The sequence below is a fragment of the Apodemus sylvaticus genome, chromosome 3, assembly GCF_947179515.1.
Source record: "Apodemus sylvaticus chromosome 3, mApoSyl1.1, whole genome shotgun sequence".
Classification (NCBI taxonomy): Eukaryota; Metazoa; Chordata; class Mammalia; order Rodentia; family Muridae; genus Apodemus; species Apodemus sylvaticus.
This window is the reverse complement of record NC_067474.1, coordinates 148,732,408-148,754,939: the sequence shown is the minus strand read 5'-3', so window position 1 is coordinate 148,754,939 and position 22,532 is coordinate 148,732,408. Positions and strand designations below refer to the sequence as shown.

The following is a 22,532-nucleotide window of genomic DNA, read 5'->3' as shown; positions in this document are numbered from 1 at the left end:
CAAGGCCCAAATCCCCAGGACTCAAGTCAAATTACCCTACGCTCCCAGAACTGCACAGCAGCTGCCAGCTGCCTGTAACTCTAGTTCCAGGAGATCTGACACCCTCTCACAGACATATGTGCAGACAAAGCATCAGTGCACATAAAATAAAAATAAATTATTTAAAATAAAAGATTAGGGGACTAGAAAGATGGTTAAGAGCACTGGCTGCTCAAGAGGTCCTGAGTTCAATTCCCAACCACCACATGGCGGCTCAGAACCATCTGTAATGGGATCTGGTGCCCTCTTCTGGTGTGCAGGCATATATGCAGGGAGAACACTGTATATACACAATAAATAAACAAACCTTAAAAGTAAATTAGTGATCTATGGAGAGACAATCAGGACTTGCTAAGATGCTAGCCTCTATACAGTCAATGACCTCTGGTTTTGGGAAGTGTATAGAAACGATAACTTCAAGAATTATCTGTTGTTTACATGCATGTGAAGCCAGAGGGTAATGTTTGGTATCCTGCTCTATCACTCTTTTTTTTTTTTTTTTAATTTTTTAAAAAACGTATTTTTATGTATCTGAATATACTGTAGCTGTCTTCAGACGCACCAGAAGAGGGCATCAGATCCCATTACAGATGGTTGTGAGCCACCATGTGGTTGCTGGGAATTGAACTCAGGATCTCCAGAAGAAGAGTCAGTGCTCGGAACAGCTGAGCCATCTCTCCAGCCTGCTGTCCCTCTTCTTAGCCCCTTGAGAACAGGCTCTCTTATTTTATGTGTGTGGGTGTTTTGCCTGCATATATGCCTGTGCACCACTTGCATGTCTGGTGCCCACAGAGGCTGGAAGAGGGTGTCGGATGTTCTAGATCTGGAGTTAGAAATGGCTTGTGAGCTACTATGTGGGTGCTGGGAATTGAATCTGGGCCCTTAGGAGAAGGGCGGTTCTCTGAGCCATCACTCCATCTCTGAGAACAGGATTTCACCATTTTGGCCAGGCTGCCTGCCTGCTTTTCCCCTCAGTGCTGCAGTTACCGTCACGTGGCCGGCCACTCCAGGGTTTGGCCTGTCCTGAGGATCTGGACTTCTGTCTGCATACTTGCCCAGCAGCTACACTGAGCCATCTCAGCAGCCCCCAATGTTAGGTTTTTTTAATCATAAGAGACAGTCATGTCTGCCATACCAGCGAATCAGAAATTTCCTCTGTGCTTTCCCTTGAGAGAATAAATGGGGGGCATTTTTTGAAAGCCTGGGAAATGTACAGTTCTACTCTTTGTTAACCATGAAAAATATTCCTTGTGCCATCATAATGATTTTCTTCTCCAAATGTAGGCATATTATTTGTAATATAGTGGCAAGAATCAGACTCAGTCTAGTTGCTATAGTAACAAAATTGTTATAGAAGATCATTGTGATCGTTTAAACTTCAGTGTATTTTCCTAATAGTTTAAAACGAAGCAGCAGAGCCAGGCACGAAACTGATAGTGCCAGCCAAGCCCCTGAAAAGGAGTTAGAAACTCCATGAAAACTTGATTTTCAAATAGCCCCACAAGATGTTTTCAGTTTTGTTATGCCTCAAGCCCGGCGTGGTGGCGCCTGCCATCCTAGGATTATAATGAGCAAAGACTCTTGAGTGCCAGGCCAGCCTGGGGTAAACAAGAGACCCCGGCTGCAACATCAGCACCCCTTCCCCCCATCATGTCTGTCTGTCTTGTCCTGTGTTCTGAAGTCTTTGTAAGTTGAGAGATGAGTGGTTTATTCCGGGGACGTCTTCAGTGATAGATGCATGAATGACGCATGCGGAGTGTAAATGTAACGGAACAGGGGGCCTTCTAGAGAAATTGCTGCTTTCCTGAGGCTAGCCAGTCATTCGCGAAAGGCACCTTCGTCTTCCTTCATGAGGCGGACTTAAGCTGCTGCTCTGCAGTTCATCTCAAGACAGTTTTACAACAGATTCTGAGCGAGATGGCGTGTGTCTGCCCCTGTTTTCTTCCCTCTGCCCCTCTTGCCTAGAATTTTGCTACTGCATGTTTTTGTTGGGTTTTTCTCTCCAAGAGAATGTCAGAGAGTAAATCCTGAGGCTGAAGAGTGAATTAGAAAAATGATTTTTTAAAAAGATTTATTTATTATTATATGTAAGTACACTGTAGCTGTCTTCAGACACACAAAAAGAAGGTGTCAGATCACATTACAGATGGTTGTGAGCCACCATGTGGCTGCTGGGATTTGAACTCAGGACCTTTGGAAGAGCAGTCGTATATGTGAGCAGTCATTCATATGTGTGTGTGTGTGTATGTATGTGTGTGTGTGTGTGTGTGTGTGTATATATATATTCATATTCCAAAAGAAAGCATCGACCGCATCCCCTGAACTGCCTGCTGTGGGTACTGGGATCTGAACTCAGATTCTTAACCCTGAACCATCTCTCCAGCCCTATAATAAATATTTTTCTAAACTCCTTATCAATACAAATTCTGCTTATACATTGTGTTATTAAAACATGCTCTGAAGTCTTGAGTGACATTTTGTTTTTAAAAACATTGCTTCCCAGAAGTAGATGGGTTTTGTGTCTTTGAGTCCAGCCTAGTCTACAGAACTAGTTCTAGGACAGCCAGGGCTACACAGAGAAACCTTGATTTGAAATAATAACAAAACAAACAAATAAGCAAAACTATTGCTTCACAGATTGATCTTGAAGTAGACAAAAATGAACTGATTGTTCCATGTACCAAAAATCAGTGAAATTCTGCAACCATTACCTGGGCAGCAGGAGGAGCCTGCTGGTGCTGTCCAGTTAACTCCATCAGTCAAGCCAGAAGCTGCAGTGTATGGAGTAAGGAGCAACTAACTGGAGTAAGATATCCTGAAATAACTAGAGGTCCCTGCTGGGCTCCTTTGTGAGGCTGCTGCTTTTGTTTTTTGTTTCGTTTTGTTTTGATTTGATTGTTTATATGTCAAGTATTCTCTCTCTCTCTCTCTCTGTGTGTGTGTGTTTATACATGTATGTAAAAATACAGTAGCTTTGAAAGTTGGTACCTTTGAAACAGAACCCCAGAGACATGCTCGGTCCGTTCCTCTCCATTTCAATCAGACAACTGAGCCACGAGAGCCAGCTCCCACATGGGATAGCCGCGCTCTGCCCCTTTGTGCCAGGCACCTGGAGCTCAGCCACCAGCCTCACACCTCCCAGTTGTTGCCAGGGGGTGAATTACGTTTTAATTGAAATGAAGCCACTTACCTGCTTACACTATTCGCTCCATTGGGGCTCTGGTTTCCTTGTTTTCTGACTTGTTCTTTTTCTTGTTTTTGTCTTTCTCTCTCCTTTTTGTTGTTGTTGTTGTTGTTGTTTTTTCTTTTCATCTAGAAGCAGAATGGGAAAGAACAGAAGAGGGTACTGAGTTAGGAGACTGCTGGAGTCCACCAGGGCTGCGGTCACAGGCAAGGCCTCGGCTCTGGGGTGACTGTCCGCACAGCTCGGGCAGTGGTTCAAGGCAGGAACCCAGGGCCTCGGCTTTGTCATTAGGGAAACTGGAAGGAGCCTGAGTGTGTTGAGGGCCTTTTAGGAACCAAACTGATGTCCTAGAATGTTCAGCCATTGCCTAGTGACTCAGTTCCATTCCCCGAAGCTGCAGTCACTTTCTGGAAAGCATCTGTAAAAGGAGCTTTTGTGGGTCACATGGAACACTGTGAGGGGGACAAGTGCCAGGGGACAAGTAGAAGTCACAGATGGCCCTGTGTGGCGGCTCTGTGTGGGCTCTGGCGTATAGCTCATGGAAAAGCCACCTCTGCCTAGCACTCCTGTTTGGTTCCTGTTGTTTACCCACTGAGAGGTGATAATGTTGTTCCCGAATGAATCTCTCATTAGGAGTGAAGGGCCCTCACTGCAACAGCTAACCCTGGAAAGAAAGCAGCTTTATGACCTTTGTGGTTTTCAAATCAGTACAGCTTTCAACAGAAAGAAGAAAGGCTAATTACTAGTCATTAACATTAATGGAAATTGATAATCCTAAGTATGCCTGGCTTCACGTTTCATTGTTGAATAAATCCTAAATTAGTCAGATTTTATTACAAATCATTTGATTCTGAATAGCCAGTTCTGAACCCCCAACTCTATTAAAGTTAAAACTGATGCGAGCTGCCTTCTTCTATGCTATGTTACCCAACACTGGAGCCCTAAGGACTTCATAGGGATCCCTTTGCTTAGTGCGTTTTGATTTCTGCATGTGTGCTGGTAAGATCCAGTCCCAAAGAAGCTGCTGGTCGCTTGGCTGGAGCGGGCGGCTGTGGAGCTGTGCAGTGGAAGCCGGAAGTCCTGTCTTCGGGCTTCCCCTCTTCCTTCCTCTGAGAAACTCGGGTCTTCTGGAAACACGGTCTTCTGGGGAGCTTAGAAGCTGCTGGGCTTAGCTGTAGAAGCTATTGACTTTGGTCCCTTCCATGGGCTGTTTTTAAAGCACTGAGCCTTCTCTTCCCTTTTATCCAACTCTGACCTGTTCGTAAAATAATATTTATAAAAAGATAGGCTTTATGTTTTCACCTTTCATTTAGGCATATAATTTACTGTGTGTTATAAATGTGTTGATAAAGTTATTCTTTATGATTTTTTTTGAGTAATGAAATTGTTTTCTAGATTGTCAAAATTTTGCATGCAGTCAGATTAGTTTCTTACTCATTAGTATTACTCAATGTGCACTTGTGGGTGTGCGTGTGTTTGTGAGTGTGTGGTTGTGTGTGCTCACTGGTGTGTGTGGTTCCTGAGATTCAGGGAGATGCTTTGACCCCGAGCTTCAGCCATGGCTCCTCTTTGGCCTGTTTGCATTTTATGAGATGCTAGTTTATTATTTTCTGCTTTTTGTTTGATTAATCTTTTTAACTTGAAACTGAAGATTTGAAAATGTGTAAACCTTGAACTGTTGAGAGTTTCTGGAGCCTGTACAAAGAGTTGAGAAGGAAGGAGATTATAAGTGGAAGCAGTATGAGTCTGAGGCCTTCAGTGGGTGTCTTACAGACCAAAGGCCACCCAGGTCATAGTGATGGAAGATCTGTAGGCTTCTGGGTGATGAACCAAGAGGACATTCCACCCCTTCCCAAATGAGGTGAAGAAGTAGAATTCTAAGTTACTTTGAAAAGCAGCTGTAAACGTCTTACACTGTGACTACTCAACAAAGGTGGGTCTGGCCCGGCCATTCTGTGCTGAGAACTTCTCCGGCGACTGAAGAATACTCAGAGAAAGATGAAGACCAAGCCAGCCTCTGAGCAGTCCTCTTCTGCAGCTAAGATTCCTGTAGATGTTGGTGTCATAATTTTGAGTGTGGAGAAGCTAGACACTAGTGACCGTGTAGAGGGGGGGGGTTCTGAGTGGGGAAGTTTGACCTAATCAGTAATTAAGTCTTAGTTTTGTTTGTTTTGAAACTGGGCCTCTTTATATAGACTAGGCTTGTCTTGAACTCAACCTGTCTGTGCCTCCCAGTGCTGGGATTAAAGACGTCAGCACACAGCTAATTTTTATATTGTTGATTAGAGTGTAGCCAAAGAAAGGGGTACTTTATTTTCTAACCTAAATTAAAAGATGGAGCCTGAGAGGGGGTATGAATGAGAGAGAGGGGATGGGGAGGGAAGGAGGGACTCATTGTAGTGTGTAGGATCTATTCTTTTGGAAATCCTTTTTAATGTCAAATTCTCTCCTTTGTGATATACTTAAAGATATTTTAAATTCAAATTCTTTGCATTTGTGGTCAGGAAGGAAGGAAGAGGGCAGGCAGGCTAGCTAATTTAAAATAAGATAAATAGCTGTGTGGGCTGTGATGGGTGTGGGTAGGAAGCTCTTTGAAGGTATATTGTTAGGTGCTTTTTTTTTTTAAGGTTAGTGTTTACTTTTTTAATTATTAAAAATTTCAAACATGTCAGAATGGAAATAGCCAGCTACTGTAGGTCGCCCATACCTATAACCTCCATACAGGGAGGCCGAGGCAAGAGCATTAGAAAGCCCAATGCCAGCTTGGATCTGGGTTCAAGTGACTTTGAACACAGTGAATTTGGGTCCAGCCTGGGCTATATGAGACCTTGTCTTTTTTTTTTTTTTTTTTTAAAGGGTACAGAAAACACTTTTGCATATCTCTTGCTCAGTCATAGAATTTATCATTTTCATGTCTGAAATATTTTAAAGTAGCTAAGGATTCTGCTTCAGCCTCCTGAGTGCTGAGGCTGTGGATGTCAGGTCCCACGTGGGCCTGTGAGGGCAGTTTATTTATTTATTTATTTTATGGTTACTTTTTAATGATTTATTTTTGTTTTATGTGCATTGGTGTTTTGTCTGCATGTATGTCTCTGTGATGGGATGGGGTCCCATGGAGCTGGAGTTACAGTCGTGAGCCAGCACGTGTGGGCTGGGGATTGAACTCAGGACCTTTGGAAGAACAGTCAGTGCTCTTGACCGCTGAGACTTTCTCCAGCCTCTCCTCCCTCTTGCATAATTCTTTGGGCCTATATCTACTTAATCTATGTTTTGAGACAAGATCTCCATACCCTTGACTGGCTTTGAGGTAACTATGTAGACCAGGCTAGCCTCAAACCAGGATCTGCTGAGAATAAAGAGGTATGTTAACCATTCCTGGCTGTACTTAATCTTTGGATGACTCAATTTGGACATATTTTCTCCATTTTGTATTATTTCTTACCTTGTTCATGCCATCCTTTGTGTTTTGGGAGACTCGACAGTCTTCCAGGCGTCCTTCTCCTCGCTAGTCCGCCTGCAGTGGAGACAGGGAAGGGATTCCTTGAAGTTGAGAACTGCAGGATCTTGTTCTTCTCCTCTGTTTAATACCCACCCCTAAATAAAGTAAAACCAAAGGAGATTGAAAAGAACGCAGGCCTGCTTCATCAGTGCTGGTCCGAGGTAGGCAGCCCTGCTTCATCAGTGCTGGTCTGAGGTAGGAAGCCCTGCTTCATCAGTGCTGGTCTGAGGTAGGAAGCCCTGCTTCATCAGTGCTGGTCTGAGGTAGGAAGCCCTGCTTCATCAGTGCTGGTCTGAGGTAGGCAGCGTTGGGGTCGAAGCTGCAGACCAAGCTCTAAGTCTTTCCCTCCACGGTTAAGCCGCCAGGCTGAATTTGGAATTCAGATGAAGGACTTTGTTTTTTATCTTTAAAAATTTATTTACCCCCTTAATCTTAAGCATGTGCATGCATGCCTGTGTGTGTGTGTGTGTGTGTGTATGAGTGTGTGTGTATGGTGTGTGTGTGTGTATATGGTGTGTGTATGTGTGTGTGTCTGTGTCTGTGTCTCGAGTGCGCTCGAGAGCTGACACAGCACAGATGGAGGCTGGAATGGGGAGTCAGACCCTCTGTCTTCTTACAGATAGACTGCAGGGAGTTGCCCCGTGGGGTGTTGGGAGCTAAACTTGGGTGCTCTAAACCCATACACATTTTTTAGCTGCTGAGTCTTCTTTCGAAGCCCAAGGATGAAGGGTTCGTCTTTTGGTTGATAAGTTACTCTTAATTTTCTTACAACACACAGTTTTTGCTGCGCGTGGCTGCTGCTAATTGGAGTCCCGTGCAGCTCCCGTGCGTCTGAGCGGGCACCGGCCCTGCTCACTCTTACAGACTTTAGGGGGCAGAGCCACTGAACTCGCAGCTGCCTCTTTAGAGTGAACAGAGCTCTCATCTCCACCACTGTTTTGCCTAACAGGAAGCCTGCAGATCTGCAGAACTTGGCTCCCGGGACCCACCCACCGTTCATAACCTTCAACAGCGAAGTCAAAACGGATGTAAATAAGATTGAGGAATTTCTTGAAGAAGTCTTATGCCCGCCCAAGTGAGTATCCGAGGGATGGGCGTACCCCCACGCATGGGTGGGCGTACCGCCACACGTGATGCTTGGCTTGCTTGTCTCAGACACTTCCTGGGGGTCCCTGGAGTCTCACGGCATCCATGGGAATAACCAGGACGCGCTTGTAAGGTGGATGCTTATTCAGTGTCAGGATGGGCTTCCAGCCTGGCCAGCTAGGAAAGGCTGCGATCCGGCCAGCCTGGCAGTTGGTGAGCAAGACAGGTTTCCAGTTGGGAAGTCTGGGTGGGCCGAGGTGCAGCCAGCGCTGCGATGTGCTCTTGGTCAGTTACCTGGGATTCCTTAAGTCATTCCAAACATTCAAGTCCCACATGCACTGTAGTGGTAATTAAAACCGCAAATAGAAGGCTTGTATTCGGCTTTCATTTTTAAAGCATTATTAGTATTCTCTTAGGTTTTTCCATCTGAATTAAAATGTATTTCTTTTATTAAAGAAGTATTTATTTAGCTGGGCGGTGGTGGCGCACGCCTGTAATCCCAGCACTCTGGGAGGCAGAGGCAGGCAGATTTCTGAGTTCGAGGCCAGCCTGGTCTACAGAGTGAGTTCCAGGACAGCCAGGGCAGCACAGAGAAACCCTGTCTAAAATAAACAACAACAACAAAAACCAACCAAAAACAAAAAAAGAAGTATTTATTTGTGTGTTTTATGTGTTTGAGTGTTTTGTCTACATGTATGCCTGCACACCAGATGGCATCCGATTCCATCATAGGCAGTGTGAGCCACTATGTGGTTGCTGGGAATTGAACTCGGCACCCCTGGAAGAGCAGCCAGTGCTCTTGACTGAGCTATCTCTTAACTCCAAAAATGTGTTGTTGTTTTCCTGACCCATCTTTTTTTGCTTTTACTGTCCATGTGCAGATGAGTTTCCCAGTGACGGGATGCTGGGTCAGATGGTTCCAAAGAGTTGCTCAGTACACCTTCATCTCCTTCCTTCACCCACGCACCCCTCCGTCACCCACGCACCCCTCCGTCACCCACGCACCCCTGCGCCACCCAACGCACCCCACCGTCACCCACGCACCCCACCGTCACCCACGCACCCCTGCGTCACCCAACGCACCCCTGCGTCGCCCACGCACCCCTCCGTCACCCAAGGCACCCCTGCGTCACCCACGCACCCCTGCGTCACCCACACATCCATCCATCTTGTGTGCATCTATTAGACAGCAGTGCAGCATGGATCAGGAAATCAGGAACTGAGGCTTAGCCCCTGCTCTCAAAGCACAGCAGTAGCTGGGCAGCTGTGGTGCACTCCTTAAATCCAGCACTCAGGAGGCAGAGGCAAAGCGGATCTCTCCAAGTTTGAGACCAGCCTGGTCTGCATAGTGTATATCCCAGGCCAGCCAGGGGGACTGTGACTCATAAAACAAAATAAAACACAGTCAGATACAAGTGGAGGAAATGTTTGTTTAGAAGGCGACAACACTGAAACTGTGTTTTACTTATGGCTTCTGAAGCCATCTGGTGAATTGCAGCAGGTGGATGGAGGAATGACCCGATTTTAGGGCAAGAAACTGTGTTGACCAAGTGGTGTTTGTTTTGAGGAGCTGAGAAAGGGAGAGTGCTAGAGGCCCCCCTGCTGTCTGTAACCTGCCCGTTACATAATGGGCTGTGTGTAATGTGAAGAGAACTGTCCCTGAGTTAGCAATTTTGTGCTAAGCTAGCCCCGCCCCCCTTCTGCCTCTCTTCACAAGGGTCTCAAGTTTCTCTGGTTACTGCTTCCCCGCAGTCCTGGTGGCCTTTCCTTTCCTGAAAATTAACTATCTGCAGAGAGCAGCACATAAGACTACGTAAGACTCTCCAGATTCCCTCTCCAGGCCCGCGCATCCCATTTGGATACAGTAAATCACAAGGGCTCTCCGCCCAGCAGACAGGGCTTTATACACCCAACCAAGAAGATGCGCCCGACACTGGAACTGTTGCACCACAGAAGCCACTAGAAACTGGCCATGTGCCTTTGCAACTGTGTTGTATTTCTTTTTTATAATCAGTGTGTGGATATAGTGGTGTGTCCACTTTGGCCAAAGAGACATTTTCTTGTGTTCTCTTCTTCTCTTCAGGAGTGTCTAGGAAAAACCAAGCATGCTGGCTTCTCTGTGCCGGTGTGCTGGGTTGGACCTCGAGCTAAACATTGTCACTCTTCCCTTCCTCCTTCTTGTTTGTTTGTTTGTTTTTGAGTCAGGGATCTCTCTGTTGCCTTGACTGGTTATGCTGTACTTGAACTCAGAAATCCACCTGCCTCTGCAACTAAAGGAGTGTGCCTTCACACCATGTAATTATTTATATTTATATTATATTATTATTATAGTCCCTTCATTAATTTAAGGGAAATAGACCCGGCAGCATCTTTCTGACTAAGTTGAAATAAGTAGTTTAGTGTGAAATTTTACCTCACAGTCCATTTTCCAGAGTCTTCTAGCTGATTAGTATTCTGTGACAGGGCTCAGGGTCTGAATGTCTCTATCCCAGGCTCTGAGGTGAAGCAAGCCCTGCTAAAGGCAGGAGGGGCGGCCAAGCCTTTCCCCAAAGACTGTCCACCCTCTGGAAGAGACACACTGAATGCGTGTGGTTGAAATGTCAAGATGTGTAGAGTACGCACACCTCTTCCAAGCTGGTGTGTCCTGCCAACACAGAGGAGGGTTCAGTATGGTGTCTGAGGTCCTATTTATCTTTCTCCCAGCACTGTGTCCTAAATATACTCCGGCCTGTTCAGCACTGAGGGAGTGGGGAAGCCTGGCGCTGGTTGGACGTGAATGGCCCACCTCCTGGTTTAATCCTCAGCCGGCTGTGGATGAGCAAGGCTGGCGCAGCCCCGCTCTTCTCTGTCTGGTCCCTCACACTGCTGCACAGGGTCAGGCCAGTGCCCGCATACCAAGCAGCCAGCTGTGAGAGCTGTGTGCTCTGGTCCTGAGACTAGAGCAAGTGAGGAAGCCTGGCTTTCTGTCTCTGCAGCTCTTTTAAAGTGTCCTCTGATAGCCTCCATGCACTAGCGGTTGCCGTGTTGGACGTGAAGATGGGGTACATCCATCCCTTGACAAGCCACCGTTTCCGTAGTCCTTAAATGGAGGTGGAGTGGCTGCCCTCGGATGGCCAAGAATATTAATATGGGAACAAAAGCACCATGCAGAGCTTTGTTCCTAAGGGGGAAATGTTTAAAAAGTGCCATAGAAGACAGATGGTGGCATTTCTTAGATCAGTCACTGTTCAAAGATGTCTGTAGTCTTCACAGTGGTTTGCTGGTGACAGGACTTGAGCTGATGTCATCTGGAAGGATCTGTAATGCAGTTTTACATTTTCGATTTAGGTACTTAAAGCTTTCACCAAAACACCCAGAGTCGAACACTGCTGGAATGGACATCTTTGCCAAATTCTCTGCTTACATCAAGAACTCAAGACCAGAGGCTAATGAAGGTAATAAATAAATAAATAAATAAATAAATAAATAAATAAATAAATAAAATAAAATAAAATAAAATAATTAATTGGATTGTCCCAATGGAAATCAAAAGAAAACAAAACCCCAAGCAACCGTTTGAGCTATTCTGAAGACGTGTAAGGGAAGTGTGCGGTCTGAAAGCGATGAGACCGAGACCGAGAGCAAGCGGTTCCAGCGCACCTTCAGATCCATGGACAGAGTGGCTGTGGTGGGTGCCGAAACAGAGGGATTTAGCTTTGACGAATTGATCACCAAGTCTCTTGCTTATTAATGGGGTGCTGGCAGCCTCAAATTAGCTCCCGTCTTTTGTTGTGCCTATGTGCTAATTACTCTTAGTGAAGGATTTTTGGAGTGGCCGTCAGAGGGTGATTAGACTCTGCAGCTTTCAGATTTCTTTAGATCATTATCTAGAGTTTTTGTTTAAGGTCATTATGGCGAGGGTACTTTAGTAGTGCAGATACTATTTGTTTGTTTGTTTGTTTTAATCAAAAGATACTGAGTATGAGGCCTGCCTGGACTACACAAACTCTGTCAAAAAAAACAAGTATATACTGTAAACCCCAAAAGTTAGAGCAGTGACAAAAAGAGACAAAGATCAGCACCCTAAAAATATTTGGAGTCGTCTGTGGCTGGGGGCAGGGTGTTTGCTTGAGCTGGTTCCAAAGGCTCTGGCAGCCCGCGGGCTAGCCCACGGGAGGGTGGACTTCGCAGCTGTTAACAGAACGGAGACCTAAGAGTGAAGCCCGCCCTGACTGCATGTCATTTCAGTCTCCAGCTCTGGCTCCTTCCCAATGCCTGGTTTAAGGTTATAGTGTCCCAGAATTCCCTGAGGGATTTCCATGTCCTTGCTCTCCGTTTCTGGAATGTTTTTCTTCAGTGAAGGGGGAAGGAACTGTTTTAGTGCCCAGGCCTGGCATACGTCTATTTTTATAATGTGTTCTGTGGCTGCCTTGGTTTAGAAGCAATTTTCTTGAGTAATTGGCCTTTTTCCTGACTAATGTTCTGTCCAAGCAATTTATACCCTAAGCAAATGTTAGGTTGGAGCCCCTGCTTCTCAGAGTGTTTGGACTGCCCGACCGCCCGCCTGCCTGCCTGCCCGCCTGCCTGCCTGCCCAGGCCACTGTGTTCACAAAGCTGGCTTTTATACCCAGGCCTGCTAGCTGACCAGCCTTTGTGCTCTCTCGATCATAATGTTTTTATTTCTGTGTGCAGTGTTTGAGGGCTGGAGACTTGGTCATGTTCCTTTTATTACGTGGTAGGGAGAAGAGGAGAGTAAAATGAGTTTTCCTTTGCCTTGGGGGTGAAGGCCGGGGGAGGAAAAGTGACTCACTTAAGTATAACTTTGTATTCTATTTTTTTATCTGCCAAGTTGTTACTGCCTTAAGTGGCCACCTACGCCCACTGTCTTTACAATGCTGCACCAGTAAGAAGGGGCGCAGCGGGCACATGACGTGGATGGCTTTGTATTCAGTACCTGTTGGGAAATAAGAATTCTAGTTGCCAAGGTACTTTTTCCCACAAGGGCCTATCACTGCCTGAGACTTTAGAAAACAGTTTTAAATCAATTGTGAGCTCAATGCTTGTCCCCGTGTGTGTGTGTGTGTGTGTGTGTGTGTGTGTGTGTGTGTGTGTGTGTATGTGTGTATGTGTGTGTGTGTGTGCTACAGTTCTCTTCCCGTCTATTGAGCAATTGCATACTTTGAGTAAGCCTCAGCAGCGGGGCTGCGCCTCCCAACACTCATAACCACAGTTTATACAAGTCTGCTGCCCCAGCCTAGTAAATGTGTATAAAATCTGATGTATTTGAATATTTTAATATATTTTGAATATTTTAGATGTCTAGATGTACATTAGCCACAGGAATGTGGGTTAGGGCCATGCTTAGGTTAAAGTACAACCTAAACCAATAGGATTTAGTGAATAAACTAAAGGGAAGTGTGTGTGTGTGTGTGTGTGTGTGTGTGTGTGTGTGAGAGAGAGAGAGAGAGAGAGAAGGTAGATGGATCAATCAGTGTATCCTTTGGTAACAGGTACAAGTTGACCGGGAGTAGGTCTTTAATCCCACCACCACTGGGGCAAAGACCAGCTAGGGTGACGGTTTGAGACCTTATCTCAAAATTAAAATATCCACTCTGGGTAGAAGAACCCAGAGTTTCTCACATACTAGCTGAGAGCTCTTAACACTAAGCTATACTCTAGCTCACTTGTGTATTATTGTAATAACAAGAACGTTTATGTCACATGTAACACTTCTGCCTCGAATCTGCCTATTTAAATCATGTAATAGAGCAAATTACGCTTAGTGTAAAAGCTAAGGTTTGCAGGGATAATTTTCAACGATACTCTTTGTTCTTTGAGACTATCCCGCACGCACACAGTGTGCGTTGATCCTGTTGGCGCCCCTCCCCCACTAACCACCAGATTCACCTCCGTCTCCCCATCTTTCAGACTCTCCCTGTCTCCCCGCACTTCCAGCTTCATGTTTTGTTCTTTCATGGCCGGCCCGCTGTTTACAGTTTGCTGTTCATGTCCTGGGTGTGGTGCTATCCACTGGAGGACGCGCGACCTACCAAGAGCCACACCGTCAAAGAAAACTGACTCGCTCTCCCCCAGAAGCCGGCAGCTGTTCCCAGCCCAGGGTGGGGGTTCCTGAGTCTCCCCATTCCCTGCAGGAATGCTGACTGGTTTGGCTTTGTGCAGGTGACCCCACCTACTGTGAGTCCATGAGTAGAGGGTCCAGTTGTATTCAGACGACATTTCTCTGATCCTGCCTGATTTACAATTGGGGATTAAATTCATTATAATTTCAGTATGTAATTCAATAACAGATCCAAGCTGACTGGGAGTCATTTTATATAAAACTGTGGTGCAGTGCATGTGCACATTATTGTGCATTATAAATGCTTCCTGCCACTGTGACCCCAGCACCCTGAGGGCCGAGCAGGAGGGGGTGACTGCACGTTGCAGACTAGGCTGGCTACGGAGCAGTCTCCAGGGCAGCCTACGTCCCCTCAAGTCACTCCATGTCAAAACTAGTCTGCCTCAGGCTGTATAGACGCTTCTTATTTAATAGGAATTTTACTGGCCATTTCCCGGTTGCTGGACCTTGTAGACGGTCCAGGTGCTGCCCTGAGCTGGATTTCAGAGAGGTGCAGGGGGTGTGCACCATTCCTTGTCCTTTGAGACTGAGACAGCATCTTACCGTTGGCCCTCAGCTCTCCTCAACGCAGATTACAGCCTTGTGCCACCATCTCTAGCTACTTTATGGATTTTTTGTCAAAATTTCTAAGTTTGTACCAGTTTGTATTTCTACTAAACACATTTTCATAGGCCAAAAATATTATTTTTTATTTTAATATAATTAATTTTAAGCTGTTTATACTATACTGCCTTTTTTGTTTGTGTTTTGAATAGGCTTCTTAGAGATAGAGTACCAAACAGTCCTTTTAACTTCCTGACAAATGACTTTCTGGTGACCTGCTGCTGCCCCCCAGTGGTTAGTCTTGGTGTTTCCTTATCCTTACAATAAACACCTTTGCCTGTGCTAAACTATACAACTTTGTTCCTTTCACTGGCTACTGCTATTTTAGAACCTCCTAGTACCTGTGTCTCATTTTCATTGGTAATAACTTACGATGATACATAAATTATTATTAATAATGATTAATATAGGGGCTGGGAGATGGCTCAGCAGTTAAGAGTGTTGGTTGTTCTTTCAGAGGACATAGGTTCAATCCCTAACACTCACATTGCAGCTCACAACTCCATAACTCCAGTCTCAGGATCCAGTACACACATGGCGTACAGACACACGTGTAGGCAGAGCACACATACACATGGAACAAAAAAGATTTAAAAACATTTTGAAATAATGGTTAACATAAATTATAACTGATTTTCCTCTTGATTTTCCCTGGTTTTTATTCAGTCTTAGGATTCTTAAGATCCCAGCACTTGGGAGGCAGAAGCAGGTGGATCTCTGAGTTCCAGGCCAGTCTGGTCTACAGAGGAAGTTCTGCAGAGAGCTGCGGCTGCCCCCGCTCCCTCCTAAGCCTTGCTGGCCTTGTCTTTCCAGCTGCACACAACTGGCTTAGTCCAAATTTGAGTCATGACAGTCGTAGCATCTCGGTCCACTTGGGGGCCCTGCTGCTGCCAGGTCATCCTGTACCTGACTTTCCAGTCTGAGCTCTTGCATTGAGCGCTTGTGTTAGCAGACAGGCTGTCTGCACGGGCATTGGCGCCTCTGGACCCATTTCTTGAGGGTGGGATTGTGTTTTCTGTCTTGGAAGCATTTCTGCCGGCTGTGAGTTAGTGACTTGCCTTTCCCGTTACATCACTGCAGCTTACACGTCGATGGGTGGAGCCACCGCTTGTTTGTGAGGGGCACAGATCCTGCAGGTGGTTCTGTTGGTTGGCAGGATAGAACGCTGCCCTCTGGTTCTGCCCTTGCAGGACCGAGCATCCAGGCGAGCTCCTGTTCTCGGGAGCCAAAGGTGGGAGTGAGATTGGCGCCATGACTGGGCACACCCTGCTCGGGGCCGGCTTCCCTCTGATGGCGCTCTCGTGTGTTTCAGCGCTGGAGAGGGGACTCTTGAAAACGCTGCAGAAGCTGGACGAGTATCTGAACTCTCCCCTGCCTGACGAAATCGACGAGAACAGCATGGAGGACATCAAATTTTCTACACGTAGGTTTCTGGATGGCGACGAGATGACATTGGCAGACTGCAACCTGCTGCCAAAGCTCCACATTGTCAAGGTAGGCCCACCGGGAGGACGGTGCTGCCGGGAGTGGTGCTCCCTCACCAGAGTTGTTCTCTACCCCAGCCAGAGTTGGCACAGTAAATGCATCCTAGAGCTAAGAAGAAAATCATGTTTAAAAGTCAGCTGTATCAGGTACCTTAATCCTAGTGCTCTGGGATCGGGTAGAAGCAGGGCGAGCAGGATCCCCCTGCAAGGCCAGACTGAGCTGCGTGGAACTCTGTCCCAGGGGGAAAAATTTGAAACTAGAGCAAGAATTTTTTTTCTTCTCCTGCGGCTGAATTAAAACCCAAGGGATGTTGGGTGGTGGTGGCGCACACCTTTAATCCCCCAGCACTTGGGAGGAGGCAGAGGCAAGCAAATTTCTGAGTTCCAGGCCAGCCTGGTCTACAAAGTGATTTCAGGACAGCCAAGGCTACACAGAGAAACCATGTCTCAAAAAACAAAAACAAACAAACAAAACAAAAACAAGGGATGTAATAGATAATTGTAAACTGGATTGGCACTGTCTAACTCTGTGTGGTGACCATGACCTAGTGTTTCTATTGTTAATTCAATGAGACAATCAATGTTAATTCTGTGAGACACCAAACTAAATGCAGTGCTAATGAGCATCTGTTGAGGAAAGTTCTAAGACGAGAAAAGATGGTTTTAGAAGCTGGTGTGTAGTTCCAGCGTTTGGAAGGTGGAGGCAGATGAGGCTCTATTGAAAAACAGCCTAAACTAAAAAAAGGAAAAAAAGGATGTGTTTAGACCCAGTGATTATACTCAGTCATCTCCCTGTTCCCGAGGCTGGGTCTCAGAGCCACTGTTGTGTTTCCCAGCACCTGAAGCAGTGTGCAGTCCTAGTCTACACTCAAGATGTAGCTCTCTCTCTCTCTCTCTCTCTCTCTCTCTCTCTCTCTCTCTCTCTCTCTCTCTCTCTGTGTGTGTGTGTCTCTCTCTCTGTATGTCTCTCTCTGTCTCTCTCTGTCTCTCTCTGTCTCTCTCTGTCTCTCTCTGTCTCTCTCTCTCTCTCTCTCTCTCTCTCTCTCTCTCTCTCTCTGTGAGTGTGAGTGTGTTCACCTTGGTAACATGGGAGACCAGAAGTCGGTGTCTTTCTGCCCTTGGAGTTACAGGCAATTGTAAGCTGCCCAACATGGGTACTGAGAAACAAACTCTAGTCCTCTGGAAGAACTCCTGCTCATAGAACATGTTAATAAAGTTTTCCAGAATTAATAATCTGTCCAGTCAGACAGGCCTTGTGTGGGGACTTCGAAGACAGAAGTAACTCTTGATCTATATTGCATTCCAGGTGGTGGCCAAAAAATACCGCAACTTTGATATTCCTAAAGGCATGACGGGCATCTGGAGATACCTGACCAACGCCTACAGCAGGGACGAGTTCACCAACACCTGTCCCAGCGACAAGGAGGTGGAAATCGCATACAGCGATGTCGCCAAGAGACTTACCAAGTAGACAGCACTTTGAGAGAGATTCCTTCAGATTCCCCCAAGAATACGCTTTCCTAACAGACTGCTCCGCCTCCTCTAAAGTAGAAGTGTATTTTGCATGAACACGCAGTTACTCAAGACTAGGATCAAGGGTAGACAAAGCAAGCCTGTCCAGTACACACTCCCGAGCAGTATTATTCTAAACTCCTCTGTCCCGCCCACATGCCCCGCCCCGCCCATCTGCTGCCCTCCAGGTTGGAGGCACTTTCCACAAGCGCGTCACCCAAGAGGCAGTTTGCTGTTCCTCTGGAGCCCTGACCATCAGGTCCATTCTGTGTAGATGGCAGAACTTGAGGGTCAGTGTTTGGCCGTTAGAATAGTGGCCGCGACATCAGTGGCCACGCCGCTGTGTGCGTGATGCAGGAATATTTATAGGGGTTGTGATATTGAGTAGGAGTCTGGAAGGGTTACTACTCTTTCAGACATGCTGTTTCAGTGTAGTCTCTTGGAGTGTCCAAGGAGCCTGCCTCTGTAGAGACGCTGGTTTCTTGGGAGACACTTAATTTTGCCTAAAATGTGTCATTTGAATAAATTGTAACATCCCATACTACATACATAGCAAGTGACAGACTGAGGGTTTTGAAGGCATTTTCAAAATGCCAAGAGAAGATTGGGCAGAGTCTGTATCTACCTTACCTGCTGTGAGGGCACCACCCCAGGCTGCTCATCCGTCTATAGCAGTATTGCTGCCTTGGTTGTAACAGACTTTTCTCTTTTTGTGGTGCTTGGGATGGAACTCAGGGCTTTGTGTAGACGTGACAAGGCTCTGCCCCCAGCTGCACCAAGCCCCGCTTCCCTCTGTGTACAAAGCTCCTTTCTTGGGTGACCAATATTTTCCTGTCTTTGAGCAATGAAGCCTTTACTCTGGAGAGGGGGTGAGGACTGGGTCTTCCAGGCCCCGCGCTCCTGCCCCACCTCCGTTTGCATCAGACTAAGGGAAAGGTCCTTCACTTCTCTTGGGATAAATTGTGGTTGTCTTAGTGAGTGTGTATTTCCAGAGTTTTGCCTAATGTCAGTCACCGCATAGCAGGAGAGCCCTCTGTGGCTTTCTTGCACGTGTTTTGAGACAGGGCATAACTCTGAAGCCCTGGTTGACCTGGAACTGGATAGGTGACCAAGCTGGCCGCAGACTGCTGGGCGCCCTCCTGCAGCCTCCTGGATGCTTGCTGTGACTGGCCTGCACCACCATATCTGGCTTGTTTCCTCATTTTTATAAACAAAAGTATAAGCTAAAAGTTGTCTAACAAAGGAGAATGAACTTGGTAAAAACAGAGGCCCACCCCTCCCACCCAAACAAAACGGCCTTCCTCAGAGTACTCCAGAGCCTGCTCTGACTTTGTGTACCTTGCTACTTTTTTTGGTGATATTAGAGCCGTCTCACTCCCCTGTGTGCTGCTCTTCGGTGGCCGTGCTCTCTCTCCCCTCTGCTGTGCTAACACTAATAAACGGCAGCCTTACGGAAGCATTCTGACTCAGCAGCTCCCTTTTAAAACTGACCAATAATTGACTTAGCCCCGGGGGTCAGGGGTCAGGGGTCAGGGAAAGCTTGACAGAGGTTTCTGTGGCTCAGGGATGCCATAGCCCCAGGTTTCACCCTTATGACTAATCAGGGTGTAAGCACCCTCCACTGTGCAAACTGGGTGGTGGTCTGTCTGGTTCTAGGAGACTCTCCTTTGAGAAATGGCCCTGCAGTGTCTCTGTGGGTGGAAGTGTCCCAACTTTGCTTAGTGATGACGTGGCCCTGGGTGACGCTGAGTCTTGACTATTCTAGAGAAGAGGTATCAGCTCATTCTGTGAGTGGGCCAGGTGAGGACTCCTGGATAAGGGCTGTGCTCCTCACAGCAGAGGGTGTGCAGCAGGGCTTCAGTGGGGGTGAAGCGCCCACGCTTGGGCGCTTATTCCCTGTGGCTTCCTAAATTGTCTCTTGGTTGCTCTTGCTGTCTCTGGATATCCAAGGAAAGTCTGTCTAGGTTTTGGCAAAGGCAGAACTGTTTTCCTTTCTGGAGAGACACAGTTTTATATCAAGAAAGTCAAACAGATTTGAGATTGACAGATGGACAGAAGCTTTAAAAAGGAAGAGCCCGCAGCAGGCGCTCTGCACTCTGTGTGCCTAGATCGTGGCTTACGATCCTGAGATGTGAACTGTGAAGTCCACGCGGCTGATGCAGTGATGGGCTGGGGCCCACCAGCGCCTCCTCCCTCTGCCCTCACTTAGCTTCCTTTAGAAGCCTCCATCTTGGAGCAGGGGTTCTGAGTGAACTCTGCCTATTTTCCAGTGGATACAAAGAAACTATTAAACAGTGGGAAGTCTGACTGTTTGAAGTACCATCACTTCCTTTTTGATATAGATACAGACTTTGAATACAATGCAATTTCCTCAGTAACATTGGCTTTCACAGCAGTTTATACCGTTAAGAGGTTCTGACTGGTTTACACACTAGGTGGATCAGCTCTAGAATTTAGGCATTTATACTTTCTCTGAGTTAGACTCTAGAACCTCCTTTGAGTTGCATGTAGATAGCATTTATTTCTGCATATTTAAAAAACCCATTTAGGAAATATTTACAAAGAAAAAAATGAGAAGTAGAAATTATTTTTTCATGACGATTTTGGTCCACGCCTCATCGAGTTGTAACGGATTCTCCAGTTTCTTGAGCTGGCAATCTCAACGTTTAGTTCAGAGAAAGAGAGAGAGAGCAAGAGAGCGTTTGTTAGTGGAACTCACAGACTTCTAAAAAAGATCATTGTTACAATTATCAAAGTGGGGGAAACTAAAATTACTTTATTAAGGAAGAAATATTCAGTCCCAAGCCATGATGCTGAACAGCTTTGGAGTATTTTATAGAATTCCTTGGGTAGGAATGAAAGCTCATTACAAAATGCTTGCATTTTCTTCTCTCTGGAACATCAACACCAGTATATTGCTGGCAGCTATTGTATTAAAAAAATAAATATATTTTCACTATCAAAGGATTCTTTTTTATTTTTTCTCCTTCATGGACATAACTTGGTATAAAGCTGTTCTGAGACCACTTTTCCGATTCAATTCAGTACATTTACGAGGAAGGAAGCTGGAGTGTTTACTGACTCATAGCCGGTGCAGAGAATAATTTAGAAGAAGCCAATAGTCATATCAAAAGAACAGATTTTAAAAGTCATTTTTGTGTGTGTACGCACATGTGTGCTCACGCACGCGGGTGTCTGCAGAGGGCAGACGCAGGCATTAGATCCTCTGGAGGCAGAGTGCCAGGCCGCCTGGCGAGGTCCTGGGCAGGAACACTGTACAACTTAACTACAGAGCTCGCTCTCCAGCCCCGGTCCAATAATTTGTTTTAACCAGATAAAAACCTCCACCGGCTGAGTGGTGGGGCACACACCTTTAATCCCAGCACTCTGGGAGGCAGAGGCAGGGGGATTTCTGAGTTCGAGGCCAGTCTGGTCTACAGAGTGAGGTTCAGGACAGCCAGGGCTACACAGAGAAACCCTGACTCAAATACAACAAATCCAAAAAACCAAAAAACAAAACAAAAAACCTCCGCTGCCACCGGAAACATCCAGAAAATGTGAGATGAGACCATGCCGTGGAAACCTTGTGACCTCATGTCAGGAAATGTCCTGTCACAGCTGACATGGTTTACTCGTCATGTCTGCTGTGTAGTCATCCCTACAGCACGGGGAGGCAGGAAGGCGTGGGAATGGGCGGGCATGAGAAGAGGGTGGTGTTTGCACACGTGTATGCAATCTAGAATAATGTGCAAATCCTTAACAATTTCAGCTGGATTTGTATACACAGCATTAGAGAGCAAAAGTCAGAGCCTGCAGAGGTGGCTCAGCAGGTAAGAGCACGGGTTCAGAGGAGCACTCCCAGCCCGCACGGAAGTGGTTCATAACCCTGACTCCAGTCCTGTGGGATCTGTCGCCCTCTTTCTGCCTCCTTGGGCACCAAGCATGCGTGTGACACACAGATACACATACAGACAAAACAGCCAGATACATAAACAGATTTTAGAAGTCAGCATATGCCATATATTCGAACTAAGCAAACGAGAAGTTAAACTGCTAACATCGCTACCCTCAGGAGGAAACCTGGGTGATGGGGGGAAATCAAGTGGGAAGATGGTATCTCAGTACCTGTTGGGAGAGAATGTTCTAAGAGAGAAAAACCAGTCCTAAATTGTTAGCTATGTAAAGTCAAATCTGACAAAGCATATATGCTTTTTCTGTGGAGGGAACAAGCAAGGATTGAAAAGCTGAATAGAAATCTGCCGGGTGTCGCCAGGCAGTGATGGCATACTCCTGTAATCCCAGCACTCTGGGAGGCAGAAGCAGGCAGATTTCTGAGTTCAAGGCCAGCCTGGTCTACAGAGTGAGTTCCAGGACAGCCAGGGCTACACAGAGAAACCCTGTCTTGAAAAAACCAAATCCAAAAAAAAAAAAAAAAAAAAAAAAAAAATCTGCCGGGTATGGATAGATGTACTGTGTTCATAAAAGCAGAATTTCAATCTGCTTCAAATATATATCTTTATGCCAGTTTTCCAGCACTTAGGCAAAATATCAGACATGAGCTTGCTTACAAGATTGTTAGATTGTCAAAGGCACAATCATGGAAATTCATATATAACGCTAACCTGGAGAAGGGGGGATGGGGAAGTGGGGTGGAGACAGGTGGATCCCAGAGGCTCGTCCCAAAAGCTACCTCTTGCCTCCCTTGATGCATTGATGCATATATTTAGAGCCCAAATGGATGTGATCAGAGAAGAACCTACTATGACACCTTACAGATGATGCTAAAGTTTGTAAGAGAAGTGTACACAGAACATCAGAATAGCATTAGAGCTCTCCATAGAAATCTGCCCCACAAACCAGGAAACAGGACGTCCGTTGTCTCAAGACCTGAAGGTAAAGAACTGCTAGCCGAGGTCACTACATCCAGCAAAGTCCTCTGAGAACAAAGAGGACATCCCAAGACAAGCACTCCCTTAGAACACTTCATGGGGGTGGGGGGGGGGGAAG

General features: G+C 46.3%; 1 protein-coding gene across 1 annotated transcript in view; it reads left to right on the top strand.

The window, feature by feature from the left end:
* The window catches only part of Clic4 (chloride intracellular channel 4), a 57,636-nt gene extending 37,147 nt beyond the window's left edge, over positions 1-20,489 (top strand). Inside the window, exons 3-6 of the mRNA XM_052177722.1 lie at positions 7,672-7,797; positions 11,136-11,242; positions 15,842-16,023; positions 17,320-20,489. Coding sequence (XP_052033682.1) covers positions 7,672-7,797; positions 11,136-11,242; positions 15,842-16,023; positions 17,320-17,484 — 580 coding nt within the window. The 3' untranslated portion in view covers positions 17,485-20,489. The remainder of the gene's footprint in view (positions 1-7,671; positions 7,798-11,135; positions 11,243-15,841; positions 16,024-17,319) is intronic.
* The last annotated feature ends 2,043 nt before the right edge of the window (positions 20,490-22,532 follow it).